The sequence below is a fragment of the Peromyscus maniculatus genome, chromosome 2 (genome assembly GCF_049852395.1).
Source record: "Peromyscus maniculatus bairdii isolate BWxNUB_F1_BW_parent chromosome 2, HU_Pman_BW_mat_3.1, whole genome shotgun sequence".
Lineage (NCBI taxonomy): Eukaryota > Metazoa > Chordata > Mammalia > Rodentia > Cricetidae > Peromyscus > Peromyscus maniculatus.
In genome coordinates, this window is record NC_134853.1 from 116,475,586 (window position 1) to 116,500,856 (window position 25,271).

The 25,271-nt window shown below is 42.2% G+C and overlaps 1 protein-coding gene across 11 annotated transcripts in view; it reads left to right on the forward strand.

Moving 5' to 3' along the window:
* Fggy (FGGY carbohydrate kinase domain containing) overlaps positions 1 to 25,271 on the forward strand; it is a 404,303-nt gene that overhangs the window by 192,238 nt on the left and 186,794 nt on the right. For 7 of the 11 annotated variants that reach the window (XM_015992861.3, XM_006974022.4, XM_015992862.3 and 4 more), the window contains exon 7: positions 16,717 to 16,845. The exons of the other annotated variants lie outside the window; for them this stretch is intronic. In XM_015992861.3, the coding sequence (XP_015848347.1) occupies positions 16,717 to 16,845 (129 nt within the window). The remainder of the gene's footprint in view (positions 1 to 16,716; positions 16,846 to 25,271) is intronic. 11 annotated transcript variants of the gene reach the window in all.

Here is a 25,271-nt window from a genome sequence, read left to right on the forward strand (position 1 = left end):
TGCCCACAAGGTTTGTTTTGGTTATCACCAAACACTTTTGTTAGCCAATAGGAAAAGAGATACATTGGAATAGGATTTGGGGTTAATCATCTGGTATCAGTTGTTAGCATTCAGGCACTATGCTGGCCTGCACAGGGTCCTCACCTGCAGCCACTAAGAGCATTCCCTGCACACATGTGCTTACTAACATTCAGGCAAGTATGCTAGCCAGCCCAGGGTCCTATGACTGTTACTTCCTTATGTAGTCTCTGTGTGCAAGGGCTACATCCCTACGTGGTCTCTCTGCGCATGCACTAAGCTCCCTTTTAAAGTGAGCTCTACCTGTTCCTATCGCTCTTTCCTGCCTTTTCTCTCCAGACATCGTGTGTATACCTTTCCCCTTCTCTTTTCCCAATAAGCCTCCCATGAGTTTGTGGCATGGTGTGAATCCTTCGCACCACCCCTAAACTTCGTCAGTTCCCAGTTTTACTACTTAACAAGCTATAAGCTGCTCCTCCAGATGAAGAGTTGAGCTTCTGTTAGCTGCCTCCAAGGGTTAATAACCTGGACTTCATTTATCTTCCCTCCTTTTACTCACTGTATCAGATCTAAAGGCTTCATGCTCATTCCTTTTTTAAAAAAATATTTGTTTTATGTGTATGAGTGTTTCCCCTTCATGTATGTCTGTTCACTGAATGTATGCCTGGACCTGAGGAAGCCATAGAAAAGGTGTCCAATTCCCCCATCCGACTTATAAAAGACACTTTGGGACTCCTATTTACCTCTGAGGAGGACAAAAAAAAATCATCCAAATTCCCATTCTTTATCTTAGAAGTGGTTCACTGAAATAATTATTGTCACAAAACAACTAGAATAAAACGTGTATGATCCAAACTGTAAAATTTTGTCCTTGTCCTGCACCCTGAACTCTGTCTATTCTTTATCTGAACCTAAGTCAGCTCACAGCCCTGTGCTAGTCAGGGCTCTCAAAGAACAGAAGCAGGGGTGTGGGTGTGTGTGGCAGGGTGACTGGGTGCTTACTATAAGTGAAAGACCCCCGAAGGCAGTCTTCCCTCTGGAGAGACCCTCGCCCAGAGATCACACCGAGACCACAAGTCAGATGCAAACAGCAAGAGGCTTTATTCAGGAACACGGGTACCCGGGGCAACACAGTCCCTCAAGAGGCTCAAGAGACTGGCGCCCTCACGGGCTGGAGTGGAGGGTTTTTATAGGGTCTGGCAGCAGGAGCACGAGGAGCATGGTCTACAGGGTTCTGATTGGACGATTCAAATGAGGCCAGGTTCAAACTCAGGGCAGCTCGTGGTTTTTCCCCCGAACTTGACACGCCTGCTGTCTGGCTCCAAGTTGTTTTTCTGACCTTTAGTACCCTTTTCTGGGGCCAGGTGGCCGGCCGTAGATACCCCGTGCTTTTCAGATCTTACTCGAAATGGCGTTAGGCTAAGCTAGTATGCTGGGGTCTTTCATAAGGAATTATCTCATGCAGTTCTGGAGGCTAGCAAGTCCCTGGAGTTGCTGGTTTAGGGCCAGCCCACATGGGAAGGCCTGGGGATCAGAGGCCTCATCCTATAGTTCCAGTACAGTGTCAGCAGACTCCAGTGAGATGCAGAAAGAATGGTGCTTCATGTCCAGAGGCCTGAAAAACGCTAACCAGTTGGAAGGCCACCAGGCAGGGAGTATGTCTTCTTCTGGGAAGTGTAAACCTCCTCAGGTCTTCACTGATTAATTGAAAAAGGCCCATTTACACCTCAGATGTGAACATAAGACTCACCCAAAAATACATCACAGGAATACTCAGAATATTGTTTGATCAAATATCTAGTCACCATGTGCACAACCAAGTTTCTCAGTTCCTCCCTGATAGGAGGTTGACTAGTATGAATCATCCTCACTAGCCCATTGCACAACTCTCTCCCCTCATCTCTTAGCCTGTTTATTCCTTTCTGTGAGGGTCAGCTTTCTTCTCCAGGGAAACACACTTAAGATAAGCCAAAGAAAGGGAGATTTAATCTGGCTCACAGTTTCAGAGAGGTCAGTGCATAGTTGTTTGATTGTGGCTTTGGGTTAAGTGGCAACATGGAACATTGTGGTAGGAAGTGTGTGATGGAACACAGAGAGCAGAAGGGGCCAGCCATTGTCACCTTACATCCATACCTAGAAAACCTAACTTCCTTCTACCACACCTTCAGACAGCATCAGAGGCTGCTGACCAAGAATATGAGCCTTTGGAGACCATTGCAGATCTAAACCTTAGTACTCCCCATGAAAAGAGAGATCCTTTGCCTAACCTTGAGATCTCATGGTCAAATTACTCCTTCTCCCTTATAGTATATTTTGGAATAAAGTATGTTCTGAGTGGATTGCTTTTGCTTTTAATTTGACAGAAAAAGAAGTTAAGTATCCATTTCTCAGACATGGTAAAATAATATGGCATATCCAAATCTTAGAGTATGATAGAAATGCTCTCCCTTTCCCTCCCTCCCTCCCTCCCTCCCTCCCTCCCTCCCTCCCTCCCTCCCTCCCTCCCTTCCTCCCTCCCTCCCTCCCTCCTTCCTCCCTCCCCCTGTGTGTTATGTACATGTTTTTGTATGAGTGTGTGAGCACATATATGTGCACATAGGCATGTAACAGGCAAAGGTAAAAAATATCTTCTCATTCTCTCTCTGCCTTATTTTTTGAGCGTGAACCTGGAGCTCACCAAGCATCTAGACTGTCTGGCAAACAAGCCCAGAGGTTCTTCCTTTCTCTCTTCCCTAGCACTGAGATTATAGATGTGCACACTGTCACTGCTAGTCCTTTCTTTAAAATCTGGATGGTGGTGATCAAGCTTACTTCATGATTGCCCAGTAATTGCTTTACCAACCAAGTCATCTCCATAACACCAATGTGCTACATTTTCTAAAGGAAAATGTGATACTCGCTGATGAGGAAAGACATCTGTTGAGCTTAAAACACAGACTTGAAGGTTGTATAAACATATTAACTCTTCTACATAGACTTGATAAGGAATATCTTAATATTTTGGGAGAACATTAATATTTTGGAAGAGAATTGTGTGGTGCTTTTTCATATTCTATTTCTAGTTATCTCTGCGAGAGTAGCATTTAAAGGGAAGGATTTTTCTGTTTTAATTCTATATGTTTGTATTTTCTATAATGAAGTCTTACTGCCTCTAACTTCATGTTCTGTACCTTTGCCTTTTAAAAGTCAGTTCTGTTGTTTATGCTTGGTCTTGGCTGACTACCCTTGTGGGTGTCCAACCTTGAGTTCCTCCCAGAGGATGTACAACCCCAAATAGTGACTCTTAGCTCCTTTCCCCTCCCCTCCCCATGTCGTCTTCTCCTCCTCCTCCTGCTCCTCCTCCCTCCCTCCCTCCCTCCCTCCCTCCCTCCCTCCCTCCCCCTCTCCCTCTCTCTCTCTCTCTCTCTCTCTATCTCTATCTCTATCTCTATCTCTATCTCTATCTCTATCTCTATCTCTCTCTCTCTTCTCCCTCCTCTAGTTTAATGGAACCCCCGAAGCCCAATGGCGTCTGGAGCTGATGTTGCTGTATTCAGTGTTTCCTCTGGAGTCCTTCTTGTGGCCTGGGTAAATGGGCAGAGTGGCTGATGACTCTTTTGTGCTTTAAGACCATTGTCTTTCATCATTTTGCCTAAAATCTGTTTGGTTGCCCAGATCCTCTGTCTAAAGGGCGAAACTTTTAAAATGAATATATTAGATTTCATTTCATTTATAAAGTTTGAACTTTCCAGTTCTTATCACTGGCCATTTTCCCCAAAATTTATATGCCGCTCCCATCACAGGTAACCCAGAGATAGTTTAAATGCTGTGAAGTTACAGCATTACTGTGGTGATATTTTATTTGTGCTGAAATGTGGTGATATTTTTTATTTGTATGTTAATAAATGAAGCATGCCTGGAGATCAAGGGGGAAAAGGCCAGCCATTTTTAAGTAAACATAGAAGTCAGGCAGTGGTAGCACATGCCCTTAATCTGATCACTTGGCAGGCAGGGTCTCTGTGTGTTCAAGGCCACACTAGGGAACAGAGCCAAGTGTAGTGACACATGCCTTTAATCCCAGTATCAACCATAGAGACCTGGAGGTCTGTACAGACAGGCAGTGACAAGGAAGTGAGGTAGCTGGGTTAAGAGCCAATGAGAGGGTAGAACAGCAAGGCAATAAAAGCGTGGGTAAGACAGGAAGTAGCTCACCTTTTGGTAGCTGCAGAGCTGGAGAGGTAAGGTTGGTGGCTTTCCCTATTTCCCTGATCTCTAAGGCTTTCACCCCTATATTTAGCTCCATGTTTTTCATTTAGTAAGATCATTTACAAATTCAGCTACACATTACTTCAGATTCTTCTTTGTTACATTCTCATGGACTCATAGATTTGACCCCAATATTTTGATTAAATGCTGACTTGGCGAATCCTCCCTCTGTACTGGAGGGCAGATGCTCATTACCTGGAGTATGGTCACTGTCTTCTGCTTTTCCTTTCCACTGTCTGCAGAAGCCTAATGGAGGGTCTTTTTACAACCCAAATCAGTGTTCATTCTTTAATGTCTCCAGGTGGACATTCAGATGCCACAAGTCAGATTTTCAGGTTCTAGAATTGAACCTCAGTGTCTTAGCCTGAGTCTGAATCCTTGGGATGGGAGAGATAATGCCTACATCAGCCTTCTGGCATTTCCCTCTCTACTTAAGCAGAGCAGAATTACACTATGGCTCCAGAGGCTTCCATTCCTGGGAGGAAGGATTCTGGTTGTTGGAGAAAAAGTTTAAAAACTACATTCATAGTCAATTTCTTCATATAATTGACTTGTTTCTGGATTCCGATGAAATCTAAATAAGTAAAGAAACGACTGTCTGTCAGGAGAACTAAACAATGGCAAGCTTGGCACCTTTGTCTTTATGTTCAATATTTCTTTACAGCCTGCCTTTTGACGTATGATGGCTGTTACATTCAAGCAAGTTTTGTAACAACAGCTTCTCTTGGTGCCCTGTGTGCTCTGAGTCCCCTTTGTCTTATTCATACATCTGCCCTATGCTTAAGGAGTTCACATTAAGCCTCTCATGTTTCCAACACTCTTTCTGTGCTGTTGAGTTTTGCCAACTAAGCTTGACTGGAGAGAGACACATTGTTGTCTACTTTTCATCACCTGTCCAGTAAAACGGTTGGTTGTCAGGACAACAGCATAGAAAGTAGGTCATTGATAACCACATGGATTCTTTAAACAAACAAACTTGACCGAGGAAAATTCCAGCATATGATTGAGATAAAGGTTAGAGAAGAGGAAAAGTTCCAGACACACCCTTCCTCTTACAAACTTGGCATTTCTTTGTAAGAATCAGTTGCTACTGGGGTTGCTCATGATTGTATTGACTGTGCTGAGAAAACACATAGTCTGTGTTGAACAGTAGGCTTGTCATAACACACACACACACACACACACACACACACACTTCATTCTTGATAGAGAACCTGAAGGATATGCAGGCACTTTGTTCCCCCATAGTTGTAGTATCAGACACAAGAAGCACCGAAGACAATTGTAGGGATAAGTGCTTTGCATCTTGATAGTGGCCCTTATAAACAGGTTTTATGATATTTGTCTACAAAGAATCTGAGTTTAGAGGGCTCAAGGCTCTGGCAGTTGGGGCATGCAAGCAAAGCCAGATCAAACTGACTGCTGAAATCACGGTCTTCATAACAGCACTCTGGCTCCCTGTCAAAAATGTGAGGAGTGGGGCTTTATAAAGAGCACTTCTAAGATGAAATATATGCTTTTCAAAACAATAGCAGAAAGCCTTTTCAGGGGTAAAATAGTTGAAAAAAAAAAAGAAATAATATGTAATTTAGTGTTCATTGAAAATAAGCAATTAATCCTGCCCTCTGGGGGTGAATTTAGTCTAGCTTATTTGCACATGAAAGTACAAGACTGACTTCCTCTCTATAAAAGTAAGACATCTGGTTGGAAAGTGAAAAATTTGGTCAATTACCTGAATCGTGTTTGGTCTACATGATAGAAAAGCCCCAGATGTCTTGAAATCACCAGATGTTTGGCCTGTGCAGTTCCCACCAGCCCTGCTGACTGGCCCTCTCCTGTGAGAGTTGCTGCTTGGCATCCCATAGAAGCAGCCATTGTTAGGAGGTTGGTATCCTCTGTGAACCAGGAGTGTGCAAACAGGAGTCTAGACTGCTCACCCACACTGGCCCCTGACAAAGTATTCACTGGGCTATGTAGAGTCAGCAAATGGGATCACCAATGGGAACACAGTTATTTTAAAAGAATATCCTTTATTTTGAGATAAATCATCTTCATGTCTTTTTTAGTGATCGATCTGTCCAATAATGTTTGTAAATTGTTTATAAAAACAAGTATTGGGTTTTTTTGTTGTTTATAAAATCTATTGTTTGTAAAAACAAGTCATTGGGACAAAAGTTTAAAATGGAGACACCTAGGTCTGTCTGTAGTTTCTTTATATAACTCTGACTGAACTGTGAAGCAACAAATCAAAGTAGTGAAACCCCTGTTTCAAACCATGTAGTGCCTGGAGCAAAAATGACAACTAAAACCATTCTTTCTAGAATCTACCTTTTCTTAGGTGTGGCATACTCCCCATGGATGAGCTGTTACATAGCTCTAGAAAGCCATAATCATTGGACAGCCCAGTGTTTTGCTGTCAAAATAACAATATTTCCTTTTGAAACCAGCATTTAGTGCTTAAAATAACTCCAAAGATAACACTTTCTATACTCATTCTTTTTTTTTTTTGAATTTTTTTTTACTATTATTATTATTTTACAACACCATTCAGTTCAACATAATAGCCACAGATTCCCCTGTTCTCCCCCTCTCGCCCACCCCTCCCCCCAGCCCACCCCCCATTCCCACCTCCTCCAGATCAAGGTCTCCCCCGAGGACCGGGGTTGACCTGGTAGACTCAGTCCAGGCAGGTCCATTCCCCCCTCCCAGACCTCTATACTCATTCTTAAAACATTTCATTCTAAAGACATACCATAGAGAGACAAACTGAATTCCATCACTGTGAATATTTTAACACCTTTGATGGTTTCTGCAGCTTGTGCTTATGACCCCAAAAGCATCTATCTCATCATGCACTAACATAGAACCTCAAGCTTTTCAGACTCAGCCAGAATGAACTATATGACCTCCTTGTGCTATTCAGTATCTAACATGCCAGGCACAGGGAGTTGTGATAACTGTATTACTATCTCACATTAGCTGGTCTTTTGTTGTGTGTATGTGTGATGTCAGCAAATATGCTTCCTTGGTATTATCTTGATGAATTATCATGAGCACTCTGGGAGAAAAATTGCATTATTTTAGCATTCTTATAAGCATGGAAGTTTGCAAGAGAAAGCAATCCCTTGCACAAGGTCATAAACCCTGAGAATAGTAAGGCCATGGACTCCATCAAAACCTGGGTATTACCTAACCTGAACTCCACAAGTTATTCCAACCTGCCTGCCTGGGACAATACAGTTGAAAGAGCCTTGCCCTCCAGCCGTTATCACTGAAATTAGAAGAGCTTGGTGCAAGGAAAACAACCTTTGTGTATGAAGAACAGAATGATGTAATTCCAGACACCATGCTGTGGGGTTCTAGAGGAAAGAGGGATTAATTAGGATCTACCTAGGGAAGGGTTTTAGGAGGTAGCCTTAGGCTAGGGGAGAGCAAAATAGGTCATCAGCAATTATCTAGAGAATTAGGTCATTGTGAGTGTCAGAGCTGATGATTTCTAGCTAAAAAGACTACAGCTATGCCCTGAATAGTTCAGAACTGCCTCCCACACCTCTGGAATCTACTGAATTTTGCCACCTATTCTAGACTCCATGTGACTTATGTCCCTGGCTTAGGTGAGCTTCCTTCTTCATGTTGGGGAGGGAACAGAGTGGAATATGTAACAGTGGGTTTAGGAAGTTGACGAAGCCTTTTGATTTGGGAGTCCTGTGTTTAGTCTGGACTCTGCTTCTATAACTGCTTAACCCCTAGAGATCTGGTTCCCCATCTGGCTTCCTGGTCTCTAAGGGCCAGTCTAGGAAAGGAGAAGGTAGAGTGTTTTAGCATGTTAGAATTTTATGGCCCTTGTGATTTTGTTCTAATATACAGCCTTTCAGGGGTGCCTTGCTTTTCTGTCCACTGCAGTTCATACCTAACCTGTTCTCCCAAATTGCATGGTAGGTTGGGAAAATCCCAGGCTCTAGAGTCAAACATTTGAATCCTGATGCTGATCTAGTCCTTGAATGAAATCCTTCACTCTTTACTCCATAGGTAACTGAACAAATTTTGAAATTGTTTTGTGCTTTTGTTTCTAGTCTATAATATAATAAACTCTAATATTTAGACTCTTAAGTTACATAACCTAATTCTATTGCTTTCCAAAAGAATTTGCCTGTCACGGACTTGTTACTTAGATGGAAAATTATACCAACAGAAATGTTCCAAGAATAGTTACCAAAGGCTCATAGACTTGAGTAATTACCTCTTGAAATACAAGTTGTATATACTGCTCTTCAGCTCACTGACCTATTGCAGTAACTAGTTGCTAATTGGACTCTTGGAACAAGCTTGTCCAGCTGAGAGGACTTAGAGCTGTATTCCTCAAGAGCATGGGATCTGTAGTCTCTTGCTGGCATAGCCTTCTTTGTGCCTAGGGAGAGGTGGCAGCATGCTGCGTGCCATTGGTTGGATATGTGCATTGCCCTTGATGTGCTCCATTGTCTTGAGTTGGAGATGTTTGAGTGGAACACTGGTGGGATTATGGTAGGTGCTTTATTCTGATAGCATCCAGGATTAAGAGTTAAATTTATTGCTCTTCTCTTTAGTATATTTCTACTGATACTCAGCATATGTGGGTATGTATAGGTGTGCAACTTTAACCTTTTTGTCCAAGTTGGTTGATCTGCCTCTTACAGTCTCTTTTTTAAAAAAAGTATAAATTTTGTTAAGATATTACTTTAGATATATTTTTATGCACTTAGGAATGAGGGAAAACAAATGCAAAGAGAAATAAAATAGCTGTGAACTATTCTCTTTCTATTGGGAGATATAGATAGACCCTAGCATAGGGAAACAACATGTAAGGGTTATTCAAAAGTGGATTTAAAGTATAGGGTGTGTAGTGGTTTGAATAGGTATGGCTCCCATCGACTCATGTGTTTGAATGCTTGGCCTGTAGGCACTATTATAAAGTATGGCCTTGTTGGAATAGGTGCGGCCTTGTTGGAGGAAGTGGGTCACTGTGGTGGGGTGGACTTTGAGGTCGCATATATGTTCAAGCCATAACCAGAGTAGGACAGTTTACTTCCTGTTGCCTGCCAGTCAAGATGTAGAACTCTCAGCTACCATGTGTGCTTGCACTCTGCCTTGCTTCCCATCATGATGATGATGGACTAAACCTCTGAAACTGTAAGCGAGCCCCAATTAAATGTTTTCCTTTATAAAAATTGTCATTGTAGGGCTGGAGAGATGGCTCAGAGGTTAAGAGCACTGGCTGCTCTTCCAGAGGTCCTGAGTTCAATTCCCAGCACCCACATGGTGGCTCACACCCATCTGTAATGAGATCTGGTGCCCTCTTCTGGCCTGCAGGGATATGTGCAGACAGAACACTGTATACATAATAAATAAATCTTTAAAAAAAAAAAAAAATTGTCATTGTAGCTGTGTCTCTTCACAGCAATAGAAACCCTAACTAAGACAGGGTGTATTTATATATCAATACCAAGTGTAGATCGGAGTACAAAGTCAAGGATCTTAGTACTTACCAAACAGTCCAAAACATGGAGTACTTATAAGGTGTATTAAGTAACAGATATAATTCAGAAGTCGTATTAGAAAGGACTGGTATCTGCTACAAAGATCTCCTCTATCTTCATCCTTGATCTATATTCTACTCTGGGACAGTGCATGGCACCCATTAGATGTCTATTCACCATTTCTTTGTGAGTAATAAAGAATATCATACAGTTGGATGTGAAAATGGTAACGGAAATAGAATTTAAGTTCTAGTTGCAATGACATGATTTCTAGGAGGCATATAAGAAGCTGTCCTTAAACAAGTGGCAGAAAAGTGCTAGATTTGGGTTTCTTAGGAATTCTCTAGCTGATCGAATCATTCTGTACAAATGTAGCTCCATTTCAGGAGCCAGAACTACTGGAATCTTCTTGGCCATCTTTTACCAGTTCTACCAGATCTAGAAAATCCCCAGAGCTGACCTACCGTGTGATCTGAGTCTGGCTAGACCTTAACATTCTCTGGAGCCATCCAAGCATGTTCCATGTCTGTGTGAGACAACATACTTATCAACTGCCACTGAATGTTTTTTCAGTATCTCCAGCATAGTGTTTGAGAATTGTATGATCTCAGTTTTGTTTTCACTCTTAAATCAGATTGAAAGTAGTAGGTTGTTGGAAAGAATTTCAGGACTCTCTCCACTGGCAGGGCAAAATGTCCTTTAGCACAGTCTTGGACACAATCTGGTTGACCTGTTAGCTTTGCCCAACCGAGCTGGTACTAGCATTCCATAGCCAAGTACAAGGAAGCAGGGTCCCATGCCACCCACGCCCAAACCTCTCTGACATTTCCGTGGGCCTGGAGCCAACTCCCCCCATGTGTTTCATCTCCCTCTCAGAATACAAAGGAACACTGAACCTTCCAGTTAATTCAACACCCTCCCCCCTTCCTGGAGAGGGTAACCGTTCTGTTGACCATTATAATGCATCTTCTGTCTCCCAGCAATCCACAGAGTCATTAATTTCTGCTGCTGACATCAGGAAAGAGGATTATGTGTGTGTCTGAAACTGTTCCCAGAGTGCTCATTAGTCATAGATAATTGAAAAACTGGTAGGGGAAGGTTTGGTGTAATAAGAGCCCCTGCTTGAGAAGAGGGACTGCAGCTACCCGATAATTGTAGGCTCCAGCTTTGACCACTCAGGACAAATCTGTCCATTCAGATGGGAATTCATGGAGCCCAGGAGTCCTCAGGGCCCTCTGACATCCCAAGGTGAGCATGTCTACACAGCCAGATCAGAGCATAGGTGAATTGCACATGGATTTCTCTCCTGTCTTCAGCCTGAGGAACAGAACTTGGAAACAATGAAGGGAATCTGCTTTCATTTTGTTTTTATTTAAACTTAAGCTAACTTGGTCTGATTTAAACAAATAAATAAGGTTGAGATGTGGAAGCCACACAAATGGTTCAGTAGAATACCTCACAATAGATCCTCATCTGTGCTGTAACAGTAATCAGTGTTTTTTTTTTTTCCAGAGAATTTCTGGAAGTATATCTGCTTAAATGTTTGTAGTCTTTAAAAGGATCATAAATGTGATCATCAGATAAGCACTATTCTACATCCTGGCTTGTCCCTTAGTTTATCTTAGACTTCCTCCTAGATTCATACCTTAATACTTCCTCATGTATTTAAAGGACTCTATAGGATTCTGCTGGATAGGTGTGTGTTTTGTTTGTTTGTTTGCTTTCTTTTTTAAATATCAGACCAGAAGAGAAACATGTTTAAAACTATTATACAAGAAATGTTTGTTCAAAGAAGCACAATAGAACCCACAGGTTAATAGAATGCACATATTCACCCACACTCCCATTGGAAACATTTCCTGTGTTTTACCTCCTAGGAATGTAGTTTTATAAATTCATCTACCTCCATTGTTATTTTTAAAGTGAAGTCATATTCTGCATAATAGCTTGCAGCCTGCGTTTTTCACTTGTTTGGGTGTTTGAAAGATAAAATGTTTCCTATGCTACACTTTCTTCACACTGTAGGTTTATCTTTTTAAAAACCAAATTTGAGTGTCAAGAATGGTTAGGTTCTCACTGCTTTGCTGTCTGCAGCCCTGTGTTGCCTTTCTCATAGGCTGCTCCTATTCCCTATTCTTCCCCCAGTACCCATTTCGCTAATAGACTGGATACCTCAACTCCTGGCCCCTCTGGGCTCCCTACTGTAGTTGGAACTTTTCCTGAATCCCTCCCGGTCCAGAGCCACTCAGACCCAACTAATCACACAGAGGCTTATATTAATTATAAACTGTTTGACCATTAGCTCAGGCCTGTTACTGACTAGCTCTTACACTTAAATTAACCCATTATTCTTATTTAGCCATGTGGCTTGGTACCTTTTCTCAGTTTGGCCTCACATCATGCTTCCTCTGTGTTTGACTGGCGACTCCTTACTCTGCCCTCCTCTTCCCAGATTTCCTTTAGTCTCCTTGCCCTGCCTATACTTCCTGCCTGGCTACTGGCCAATCAGTGTTTTATTAAACCAGTGTACAACAGCACCCTACAGTGAACCACCATTTGTTCTGATAGAGCCACTTCCTGGAACATTCTAATTCTAGTATGATAACATCTATTTTCCACCTTTGGAAGTCATTCCAACCCTTGCCCAGGTGTTATCTCTACTTTGAAGATTTCATCCATTTTCTGAGGCCAATGTAAGGGGCCCTCCTCAATTCTTTAGGCATATCATATGCGTTCTATCTTTCTCATATCTTCTATACAGTTCACTATCTTAGTTTCTCATCATCTTAGTTCCAGACTTCAGTGTGAATCTTCTGAAGTCTTAGGGGCTTCTTTCACTTATTTACCAACAAGAACTTGGCACGAGATAGGTGGAAACTGGTGTAGACCATCTTCTAAGCATTGTTTCTAAAAGGTTTGTGAACCACATGAATGAGTGTTTTTATGAAGCATAGAAGAAATTGCAGATGCGGAGTCAGTGACATCTTGATTAGCTCTAGGAAGAGCAGTGCTGTGGGTTATTAAATTTTACGGTGAATGAAAACTTTTGGGAAAAGTTATCAGATGGCATCTAATAGTCCTAAACCTCTAAGATGCTTCTGGCTGAGAAAATGAAGATGTGAGCAATTTCTTTTCTCAAAATACGTATTTCCACCTTCCTGTTTTATGCTGTGCCCTTCTGGTTTGGATAAACAAAGTTCCTTCATGTTTGGGGTCAGAGAGATAATGCCTAAGGGCTGTGGTTCCAATTTAAGGAGGGATACTCATCATGATGAACATTAGTTTTTATTCCTAGATCACTAGCCTCAGAAGCCTGGCTCAGTGCCCTGGGCTGAATTCTTTAGGGACAAAGCTGAGACAGATGTGGAATGAATTATTGAGTGAGAATGGTTATCTGCGAAAGTGGGAGACCCTAGTTCAAAATCACCTTGGCCAGCAAAGCAGAGTGTTGTAGGGTGAAGTGTAGACGAAATTCTAAATGGTCTCATTAAATAAAAAACATGGAGCTAGAAATTTGGGTTAAAGCCTTAGAGAGATCAGAGAAATACAGAAAGCCACCAGCTAACCTCACCTCACCAAATCCACAGCTTCCAAGGAGTGACTTCCTGTCTACCCAAGCTTGCTTTTCATATACCTCTCATTGGTTCTTAGCCCAGCTACCTCACTTCCTCTTCCTACACAGTTCTGTTACTGTTTGTATAGACCTCCAGGTCTCTATGGTTGATACTGGGATTAAAGGTGTGTGTCACCAAGCTAGGCTCTGTTCCCTAGTGTGGCCTTGAACACACAAAGATCCTGCCTGCTAAGGGATTGAGGGTGTGTGCTGCCTGACTTCTTTGTTTACTTAAAATGGCTGGCCTTTCCCCCCCTCATCTCCAGGCAAGCTTTATTTATTAACACACAAATAAAATATCACCACATTTCAGCACAAATAAAATATCACCACAGTGAAGGGCACCTGCCAGCCTTCCTCCTCCCTCACAGAGTCACAGGATGGGGGCCACAGAGAAAGCATCTGTAGCTGAGGTTCCCCAGGGGACTTGAGGCTGGCAGCTGGGCAATGTCTGTACCCTCAATCTTTTTAACTAGTCAACTTTTCCTTTCTTGATAAGGGAATTCAAACCATGGCATCTCCTCCTCCTCCATACTTCCTACATTAAAACTACCACCATGAGCAGTTATTTCTTTTTCCACAAAATCTCTCATGTCTTTTCTGTTCCTTCATTTCAATTACTCTTACCTTAATGGCTCCTCTCTTTGATGACTGAAGAGTTTCGTTGCTGTTTTCTTCCATAATATCAAGCATATACTCTCCTAAAATGTTGCTAGAATAAGCATCTGAAAACACAAATCCAGCCACCACTCTCTCTTGCATCACCTCTTCAATGGGATCTGGTGACATCAGTGCTGAGGCCCAAGCACTGCAGTGTTATTGCAAGGCTATTGCAAGGCCTGCTTCTTTAACCATCTCTGACCATCGCCTGCTGCTTCCAACCCAGCCTGTGCTCACCCCCCTTTACCCAGCCCTGGACCAATCACCCATGGTACTTCCTCTAGATCCTGGTTCTTGTTCAAGATGCTCTACCTATTGAGAGACCTCCCTGCTGTGTGTACACTGACACCAGGTCTGCTGCTAGCCCAGGACTCTGCTCACAGTCGTCTGCAGCCACCTTTCACAGGCCAGATTGATTCATTTACCAACTAAGCCTGTTTTCTAAATCTCCCCAGAGAAAAGAGGTCTTCTATGCTAATTGCACTCTTGTCTAAAACTGTCCATAGAAGTTACTCCTTTGAAGTTGTAGAGCTTGGAGATGAATCTTTACAGAGTCCCTATTTTTACTTTCTTATAGAAATCAAACCTAAAAATAACTCCGTAGGCAGGATCTCCAAATGGTGGTAGTTTTAAAATGTACAATAATGCTTGTTTTAGAAATACTTCTCTTGATGCCCTCATTTATTCAAAGCATGTCTGAGGAAAATTCATGCTTTGATGTCGTAGTGCAGGGTTTGATGTCAGAGGAGAACCTAAAGCCTACCTCCAACTCTTAAGCTATGTTGCTGCAGGACATTTACTGTTCTGGACAATGTCCTGACATCTACCTGTGAGATGGGGACAAAATGGATACTATGTACCCTTCATCGATGTGTTAGCAAAATGGAGTGACAAAGGGCATGCTATGTTCTTAGCACAGTGCAGAAATCAGAAGAGAGACTGACCAGAATCTAGAGGACAGCTCTTCCGCAGTTCTTGTCCTGGGAATTCAGCTCAGACCAGTGGTTAGCCTTCCTCTACCCTATGTTTGTGCATCTGAACCGTGTTCACTAGACTAGCACAAGTCACTAGACAGCACATGAGCAACACAGGGGACTTTAAACTATTCTAGTCCTCAAGATGAAGTAAAAAGAAAAAAATTAGATGAATTCATTCTGATATGACTGATTTAACTATATTTAGTTATAGATAAAATAATTATCATTTCAATATACAGTTGGTCCAGTAATTCTTTTTGCTGTGCTTAAGAATAAATCCAGGATCCCATCCACACTAGGCAAGCGCAATATCATTGAACCACATCCTCCGAATGATAAAAAATTAGTAGTGAGATACTTTACATTCACTTTTTCAGACTGAATGAATCTTTGGTGTATGTTCTGTGTTTCTTACCAAACAAAATTCAGACACTAGATTTCCACTGGAAATACTTTCTTTTCTTAAATGAATGCTGGAAAAGTAAATTTGCACACTCAGATTATTCCAAACACACTTTGCTTTTCAGAACACAAATTCAATGTGTTTTTAAAATTTAAATGTAAATTAATTAAAATCAGTCTTGAGTGAAGAAGATATAAAACCCACCACAGTGATGTCAGTCTTTTGGGCTAACCTATTTCAGAGTTAGTTATAGTTTATTGTTTAAAATATATATATATATATATATATATATATATATATATGGATGGGGGTGCTTTATTTCCATTTAGAGGTGACTGTTAGAGCCATTTACCATCTTCATTTACTGCATGCATGTGTGTACGTGCATGCGTGTGTGTGTGTGTGCGTGCATGCGTGTGAGTGTGTGTATGTGTGTGAGTGTGTGTGTGTGTGTGTGTGTGTGTGTGTGTGTGTGTGTGTGTGTGTAAACCTAAAGGCACCTCTACCCAACCCTAGAGCTCCCTAAACAATTATAAGTGATGATTTCATGCTCAAAAAGTTCAAACACACATTTAGAATCCTAGAATCCTGAGGCTCAATAGAGATTATAGCATACATATGGTCTAAGTCTTACACAGTCCCTGCAAGGCAGCAATACTTATAGAATATTTTTCAGAGTAGAAGGGGTCAGCCTCTGTTAAACACCTGACAACAGAAAGATCATTTCATTTTCTTCTGCCTCTCATGGTTTTCTGTGTCCTTATCTCATCTTCCTAACTAGGTTGAAAACAAGAACTGCCTTTTACAGCCCGGCAGTGCCCACACAAAGCTAGACAATCAATAAATTATTAACCAAAGGCCTGCCTGACTACAAGACTTCAAGGTCACTCGAAATATCAGGGTCACTGCATTGCAAAACTCTGAAGAATTGTTTCTGTGCAATCAGTAGCCTCATAGAATCCCCTAAGGTTTCAACTGGACTATCTCAAAATGTAAGAAATTCTTTCTTGGAACAACATATTTCCTTCCCTTACCCTATGATAGGAAGCAACTACAGAAGTCACTTTTCTGCTTTTTTTGGAGCATGTGTTTGCATGCATATCAAAGACATACTAAGGTCACAAAATGAGCAAAGAGGTGTTTCATGGCTGTATGGTTTCTGTCTCTGTGAAGTTGAGAAAATGCAGACAAGGTGAATGGAGCAAAAAGGTTCCCTTAAGAAAACCCTCTGTTCACTTCAGAGTATTCCAAAGTGATGGGTGTTTGTTTTCTCTCATGTCTGCCCAGGAAATCTCGTGCTGCCTCCTGGAACTTCTCTTGGAAGTGGACTCACACCAGAGGCAGCCAAAGAGCTGGGTCTTCCCTCGGGGATTGCTGTGGCAGCCTCACTCATTGACGCCCATGCAGGAGGACTAGGTAACCTCTTCTTCCCCACACAGCACCAGCTCTGTGGGTTCTCTGGGCAAACAGAATGGTACCAAGAAACCCAGAATACTTCTTTCTGTTTGCACAGCAAAGGTCAAGGGCTGATGATTCAAGGTGTAATAATGAAATGCCTTTATATAGATAGGCATTTGAATAGAATTAGAAAACTTTTAATTAAAAATAAAATTTATAAACTATTAATTTCTTAATACATAATAATATGAAATTAATCTAGATAGTTCTCTAGCTGAGCGACAACATATGTTCACTTCCATCTATGGTGTGTGAAGTTAGAATACTTTCATGTATTCTTTTTTTTACTAATGGTAGTGCAAAATCTTTATAAGCATAATATATTTATTTAATAAAACATTTGGCTTTTTTTCCTAAATCCAATTAGCTGATGGAAGTCTTGATTTAATTTCCTATATAACTTTCAAGTTTTGTCATATTTATTTATTTGAAGAAATGAACACATTGTGTTATAATTTTATGATTGATCTGATTGTCTTTTCTATCAGACCGAGAATTTCTTGAGAACTAGGACACCTTGTTATTCATCTCATATTCCTAGTGGTGAACACTGTATTGTGTTATAAAGGTTGCTGATCCATGCATTGAGTAAAGTCACATTAAACTTTAGAGGGAAGGTTAACCTGTTTCCTGATGTGTGGCGTGGATGACACTCATCAGTCAGAGCTCTGCCCCTGTTCGTCTTTCTGTTCTCAGGCTCTGGCCCAGAGAGAGAATAAACAACAGGACTGCACATGCGATAGCAGGGTGACTCGTAGTGTGGCTCTGACCACAGGCAGAGTTGTTTCTCTCCAGCACTTCCCAGTGTGAGCAGTGCTTCTGGGTAGAATGTCATGTTTTGAAGCACAGGCACAGACGGAGCTGGAGGTGTAGACAGACATGGAGTGTTCTTGTCTCATAGTTACCCTGACCACGCAGATCATACTTTCTTCATCATCTTTTGCAATTTTCCCTAGGGTGACAGTCTCAACCATTTGCCTCACCCAGGTGACAAATACTTGGCGGGGGCCACTATGTGCCCCAGGGAAGAGGGCCTTGTATTGGGGAGCTGCAGGCACCGTGGGTTTCCTTGTCAGCTTCCCTGGCCTCCCTAAGGATGTGCCAAAACACACCTTCTTATTTCTGCCCAGGACATTTTGTACTGTCTAAGAGGGGGGAACTCCCAGATGACCCCCATTCGTTGTCTAAATACAGAGCTCACTGACAGAACTTTTACTTCCAGAAGCTTTGGCTTACGTGTTTTGTGCCCCAGTTATCATTAGTTAACATTAATGAGTTACACACCTATTAAAAGTAAATTTGTGAAGTGGAAAAATAGAATAAATTCTTGGATTCCTAAAGGACAGAACTCAGGTGGCTGTGCTGACTGGAGAGGGCAGGAGAAGGAATTCTCTTTGCTAAGGGATAGGAAGATTTACTGATAATTATGATCAAGTTTTTTCCTTATAGCTTCTTACCCTGCCTCTTTTCCCCATCACCTGGTAGGATATCTGGGAAGGTAAAGAGGCCTGGAAGTAAAAATTCTGCTTGTGCCTGTCATGTTGGGGTTCAGAGGAGAACAGAGGTCAGAGAGACCTGAAAAGACCATTTGATCACAGATGGACTAAAGATGAATATCAAGTGTGTACAACCTGTCTGTGCTGGGTCTGGACACTGGAGCTTGTCAGCAGTGAACAAACCAGACAAGGACCATTCCTTCTGGGGAGATTTGTATTGTTGTCCCTACTCTGTGTTTCTGTAGCTTCTTCCTGGTATTGGTTTGAGCTAGCAGATCTCCTGACAGGGCAAAAGTCTTGTTCTGCCCACAAGCAGGCTACCTCTTCAACTTCTGTTTTCTCTTTTATGGGAAGAGCTAGCAATGGCCCTTCGTGGTTTTCCTGTGAAGACCTGTGTTATATACATCACACATGTGCACAGACACAGACCCACACATGCACACACGTTCTCACACACACAGACGCACAGACACATAGACATGCTCACTCACTCACTCACTCACTCACTCACTCACTCACTCACTCACTCACTCTCCCAGATATGCATTATTTCTCAGCTGAACTCTCTTCTCTTCCCTGTGGATAGGCAGGCATAAAAGAAGCACCATGGCCCTGACACCACTGTGTCCCCAGAAGATGCCCTCATTGTCCTCCTCATGTCCTCCTAAAGAATGTGGGATACAGCACTCTAACAAGTTGCAATCAGAAACAGCTTTAAGAACTGATTGGGTAAATTTGGTACTCAGTGACCCCAAATGCCATTGTAAGAGCCTAGCTTTGGAGTGGGAGTGGTATGCTACCCAGGTCTCTCACAACACTGCCATGACAACCATGGACATGTCATATGCTGGCCTGACAGGATCAGCTATGGACCCCACATTCTGAGAAGTAGGAGGGGTCACCTCTCAGCTGCAATATCCCATGGACTCTCATTTCCAAAGACAGCCTGGGATGAGAAGATAAGGATCAAAGAGCAACACAATTCAATTCATGAGTTTTCCAGCTCTGGAAACAGAGGAGGAAGGACTTTGTGGGAACGAAAAGCCAAAGATAAAAGAACATTTTGTTCTTAAGGGACTGGTTAGTGAGTTCTCCAGCAGCCCGCCAGCAGATAGGAGTAGTTTTGTTTGCACTTTGTGGAGGTGGTTCTGGCCAGGGCTCCTGCTGCTGGTATTTTTCTAGCTTGTAAAAATAGCATTAACTTTGTTCCAGGTCTGTTCTTGGCTCCAGCGCCCCAACTGTCCTGAAAGGAAATAACAACCTCCTTTCTCTCTCGGGGGCACCCTTTCCTTTCAGTGGCTCTCCGCTATCAGACAAACTTCTGACTATCCATCAAAGCTTGAAGATGGTGCAGTCTTCTTTGGGAAGCCTTCCTTGACTCCCAAGCTAAATGAATCCCTCCTTTGTCTGTGTTCTTACTGTATCATATGTTTGCTGCTTTGTATGTCAACATCATCTTATTTACTCTTGTGAAAGTTCTTGTCGTATCCTGTCATTTTATCCTGAGCGGCTAGTGTCATAGTAAGTAAATGAAAGAATCGCATTACCTCACTAGTGGATACTTATTTCAGCTGGAAGGCAGCTGTCTTTGTATGGTAGCTGTGTCTGGTTCAGATCTTCAGGAGAAAGCATTAAGTCCAAGCAATTCCTCAGCTAATTCTAGATGTCTGGAAATATCCACAGTTTCTGTTTATACTCACATTAGCCTGTTTTGGTCAAAATCAAACTTTTTTTTTTTTGCTAAGTTGAGCACAACTTTTTAATTACTGACATTGGATTCTCTGTTAGATGTTGTATTGTCTTAAATTGCTCATCTGAATTGCAGTGCTGAAAAAAATAAGAACTTTCTTCCTTCCTCCCTTCTTTTCTTCTTTCTTCTTTTTTTAAAAATTTTTAAAATTTTTATTCTGGTTTTTTAAGACAGGGTTTCTCTATGTAGCTTTGCGCCTTTCCTGGAACTCACTCTGTAGCCCAGGCTGGCCTCAAACTCACAGAGATCCACCTGCCTCTGCTCCTGAGTGCTGGATTTAAAGGCGTGTGCCACCACCGCCTGGCTTATTTATTTATTTATTTATTTATTTATTTATTTATTTATTTATTTATTTATTTTAATGGCAGAAGAATTCTTTTATCCAGTCTTAGAAAAAGAGCTTCTGGCCCTTGCCTTGCTAGAACAACACAGTTTCTTCCAGTGACCAACAAACCATGCCAGTTTCTTATCTCACCGTTTTCTAGGTTCTGGAAGAGACAGTGGGCAAGCAGCAGAATCTAGTAATGTGATTTGAGGAGTGCTTATTTATAATTAATATGCACACATGGCTATGAGATGTGGCATGTTTGATGACAACATTCTTACAAGCAATGATCTCTTATATTTCTAAACTGTAGACTGAAAAAGCACAATTCTGCTCAGTGTGGAAGCAATCCTCACAGCAACTCTGTAGTTTAGTGGGACAGATATATGAACCTTTATTTGGCCGTGGGAGCACCTGCAACTCAGAGTTGAGTTCTGGACCTAAGAATAGACATCTACTTGTTGTCTTACTTGTTATCTCACACTTATACAGGAAGAAGCTCTTTACATGCTGCTCTTCTGTTATGTTTGTCAAATGAGACAACAGTGGCTCATATAACTGCTTCACTTTGTCAAAAACTTCATTTCAAGGTGGAGGTTTGTGATTAAGCCTGTCTGGTCCAATTCCATGACTCACATTTATCACTGTGTGATGTGGAATGATGGACCTATTAATATATGGTTGGTCTACTTTTGAATTTGTCATCTAGAATATTTAAATAAGTAACAAATCTTGAGAAAAGCCTTTCAGCAAGTATATACTGCTAAGCAGCTTTACTAGCTGATGAAGATGGAAGGTGAATGGGAGAAAGCAGTAGAGTTTTGGAAAATTGCAGCCTAGTAAACAGGCAAGTAAGTACAGTAATTACAGTTATTTGTGCTAAGTGTGGAAGGCTTTGGTAAAACATAAAATAGTCTCAGAATTGAGACAGGAAATTACAGGAGCATCCCTGGGTAAGCGATGCCTGGAACTGTGCTCACAGCAGGCCATGCCATTATTATTTCTTGGAAAGTAGAATGTGTTTGTTCAGTCACTTTTAAACTTCAAGTGTTATTTCTTGTTTTGTTTTGTTTTTTGTTTTTCGAGACAGGGTTTCTCTGTGTGGCTTTGCACCTTTCCTGGAACTCGCTTTGGAGACCAGGCTGGCCTCGAACTCACAGAGATCCACCTGGTTCTGCCTCCCGAGTGCTGGGATTAAAGGCATGCGCCGCCCAGCTTATTTCTAATAATACATTGATAATATAGGCATCTTTAATGAGAATCACAATTCTTAGTACTACATGACCATTTCCTGCCTGTCTTCTATGGCTTTAGGATTCTGCCTGATGCTTCATATACTTTATTTTTACCTTTTTATAGCAACCGTAGTAGATAAAGATTAGTTCTCATGTTGTGAGGCACAAAGTAACATTTCCAGAATCCCATAGCTGGTTTCTTAGCTAGCTTTGCACTTGAGATTGGGTCTGTAGCTCATATTATTTTCTCTAGTCTAGTGGATCTCAAACAGGGGTGACTTTGGTCACCTGCAGTGCACTTAGCACAGAGTTATCACACCTGAGGAGGGGGAAATATCACTGGTGTGTGACAAAATGAAGCCAGAGATGTTGCTAGTCACACTGCATGCTCAGGCTAATCCCTGCAACAAAAAATCACCCAACCATGGACTTCACCAGCATGATTGCTGAGAAGCCTTGCTCTGTCTCAAAACAACTACAATGATATGTCCCACTATCAATCCAGCTTCTTTCTGTAGAAGCAAGAACTAAGCCAAAATAATGGTTTTACTAATGTGGTACTTTTGAAAAGTAGTATCCTGAGACATGAACTTCTCAATAAAAATAGTCAGGTGATAAAAAGAAATGGAAGTGGAGATTGAGGAGTCAGGATCAAGATGGCATCTGCAGCACCTGTCCTCCTGACATTGAGCTTCTGGAACACTCGGCCTTCTTCCCATGCACACATGCTTCTTTCCTCTTTCCTTTACGCCTACGCTTCACTGCTGAGTGCAGCTCCTTCTCCTCACCTAGACATTCCTACTCAGTCATCAGCATACAGTCAAGATACAATGTTACCTCCGCTATAACTTCTCTAAATCTCACCCTACAAAGAGTATTAGTTGCCCTCTCTGATGTTTCTCCTGTATATATTCTACCTATTTCAGCTTCCTTTTGTATGCATGCCATCCAACATGGGTCCTGTTGACATGATAGCTATGAAAGGGTTTTGTGAACTTGCAAGTTCCTAAATCCAGAAAGAGGGACTTTGAAATAGAGATTTCAGGCCTTATTGAGTCATGAAGCTGAGTCTAACTTTGTGTTCACAAAATATCTCCTGGAACCCAGAGGAGCCCAAATACAGAGACACATGGCACTGAGGACATGGGTTCAGAGAAGGTGTGGTGTTCAACTGACAGGTGGGCAGGTGAGGCCAGAGCTGAGTGGTCCAGACTCTGGGAAAGAACTGGAAGCAGCAGGAAGCTTTTTCAAAGGGCCCCTAAAAAGACAGGCAGTCCACAGAAATGGAAGGGATCCCAGGCACTGATAAAGCCATATGTGGAGTCTGGAAGGAGAAAGGCTGTGCCAGGCCCCGAGCAGATAGCGAATGCACAGCTTCAGGGAGTTTCTGGGGATGATCAGAAGCAGAAGGAAGAATGTGTTAATATGGTTTCAGGATTGCGGTTTTAAGCTGAGGTTTGATTTCATGAGAATCACTGTTGCATGAGATCTCAGCAGCTATATGAGTGTGGTGGGCACATACACGGTAGAGGAGCACAGGGGTCATTTGGGGCTGGAAAATTTGGGGATTTCTGTTCCCACATTCCCCAGGGCTTTCTAGGAGAGCTGAAGAGGACTGGCCTGAGCCAGGTGACCAGTCTCTTACCTGTAGACAGAAAGCTGGGAGAGATCCAGGCCTCAGGGCTGCAGCCAGTTCTTCCAGCCACATAATTCAGTATGTGAACCGTGACCCTGCCGTGAAATCATAATGTTTGCAGTTTGATATATACACACTCCTCTTTGGATAATGAGTTATCATACGGTTTGGGAACAAAAAGGCTACCCAAAGAGTTTCTATACCACATTCTCTCATTTGCAGATGAGAAAACCAAGGCTCAGAGATGCAATGCATTGTTGCCCAAGGCTGTACTAGAAAGTTATAGTCAGTGTTGGATTGAAGATCTGTGTGTTCTCTTTTGGCTTGGTGGGGCAGCCAGGGCTCTGCTCCATTATGTAACACCATCTTCCAATAGGAAAAAAAGACAGAGTTCTGGTATGTTATTCCATTCCTTACTGTAGATCCTATGCAATGGCTGTAGACTGTGCCACAGCTGGCCATTAAATGGGTAAACTAGTTTTTCTAAGCTATACATGAATAAGTTCTTTGTTTGGTTGTTGAAATATGCAAAGCTCTAAAATGTCTCCTGCCAAGCTGTCAATAATCAAAACACATGGTGAACAGCTTCCTTTGAAGAGCTCAGCCTACTTATTTTTATTTCACCTATAATTCACTGAACATACACTCTGTGCCAAGTGTTTGGTTAGGGTCTTTAACAGTCACTGTTGTCAGCTTGAAACCACTCTGAGCTCCCATTGTTTTCTGCATTCAGTGCTCAAGGAAATCAAGGTTTATTAACTTGCTCATTGTAATGTTTTTTAATTAATTAATTAATTTATTTTATGTCCCGACTTCATTTTTCCCTCCCTCCTCTCTATCCCTTCCCTCCCCGCTCCCCTTTGTCCCCCCTCCACCAGTCCACTTGTCCTCTTTTTCTGTTTAGAAAAGGGCAGGCCTCCCATGGGTATCAACAAAGAATGGAATATCAGGTTGCAGTAAGACTAAGTACCTCCCCTTGTATTAAGGCTGGGCAAGGCAATCCAGTATGAGGAATAGGTTCTCAAGAGCCAGGCAAAGCATCAGGGACAGCCCCTGCTCTTGTTGTTAGGAGTCCCACAAATAGACCAAGCTACACAACTGTCACACATATGTAGAGGGTCTAGGTAGGTCCTATGCAGGTTCCCTTGTTGTTGGTTCAGACTCTCCGAGTTCCTATGAGCCAGGTTAGTTGATTTTGTGGGTTTTCTTGTGATGTCCTTGACTCCTCTGGCTCCTACAATCCTTCCTTCCTCTCTTTAGCAGGATTCCTCAGGTTCAGGCTAATGTTTGGCTGTGTGTCTCTGAATCTGTTTCCATCAGTTACTGGACGAAGGCTCACTGATGACAATTGAGGTAGTCACCAACCTGACCACAGGAGAGGACAGTTCAGGCTTTGTATCTACAATTGTTAGGAGTCTTAGCTGGGGTCATCCTTGTAGATTCATGGGAATTTCTCTTGTATCAGGTTTCAACCTGACCCTGAAATGCACCCCTTTCCAGTATCTCTTTCAGTACTCTCCTATAGAGACCCACAGAAATTTCTTAGAGAGAACTTACTCAGGGTCTGAGCATCTGAGGTTGCTTTACCCAGCAAGGCTGCAAAAGGGAATGTTTGACCACGAGCATGGTTACCAGGTGTCTGGAAGAGTCTACACTTGGCTGTGCAGTGTGCTTTGATCTAGCAAGGGGTGGGGAGGTCTTTTGCCCCACCCTTTGGCATTATTATAAAAAGCCCTTTTGAAGAGGTAGAAGGGGCTGTTGGATTATGATCCAGGTCTTCCCGAAGCTATCTTGTGTTTGTCTTTCTTCTCTTCACTATCTTTCTATCTAAAAGTTTCTTATCCCTCTCTCCTCCTCATAGAAACCCTTTAAAAGGTGGGAGCTGGCCTCCCACACTCTCCCTCTCCATTGACCCTCTAACTCCATCCCTCAAGTTCCCATC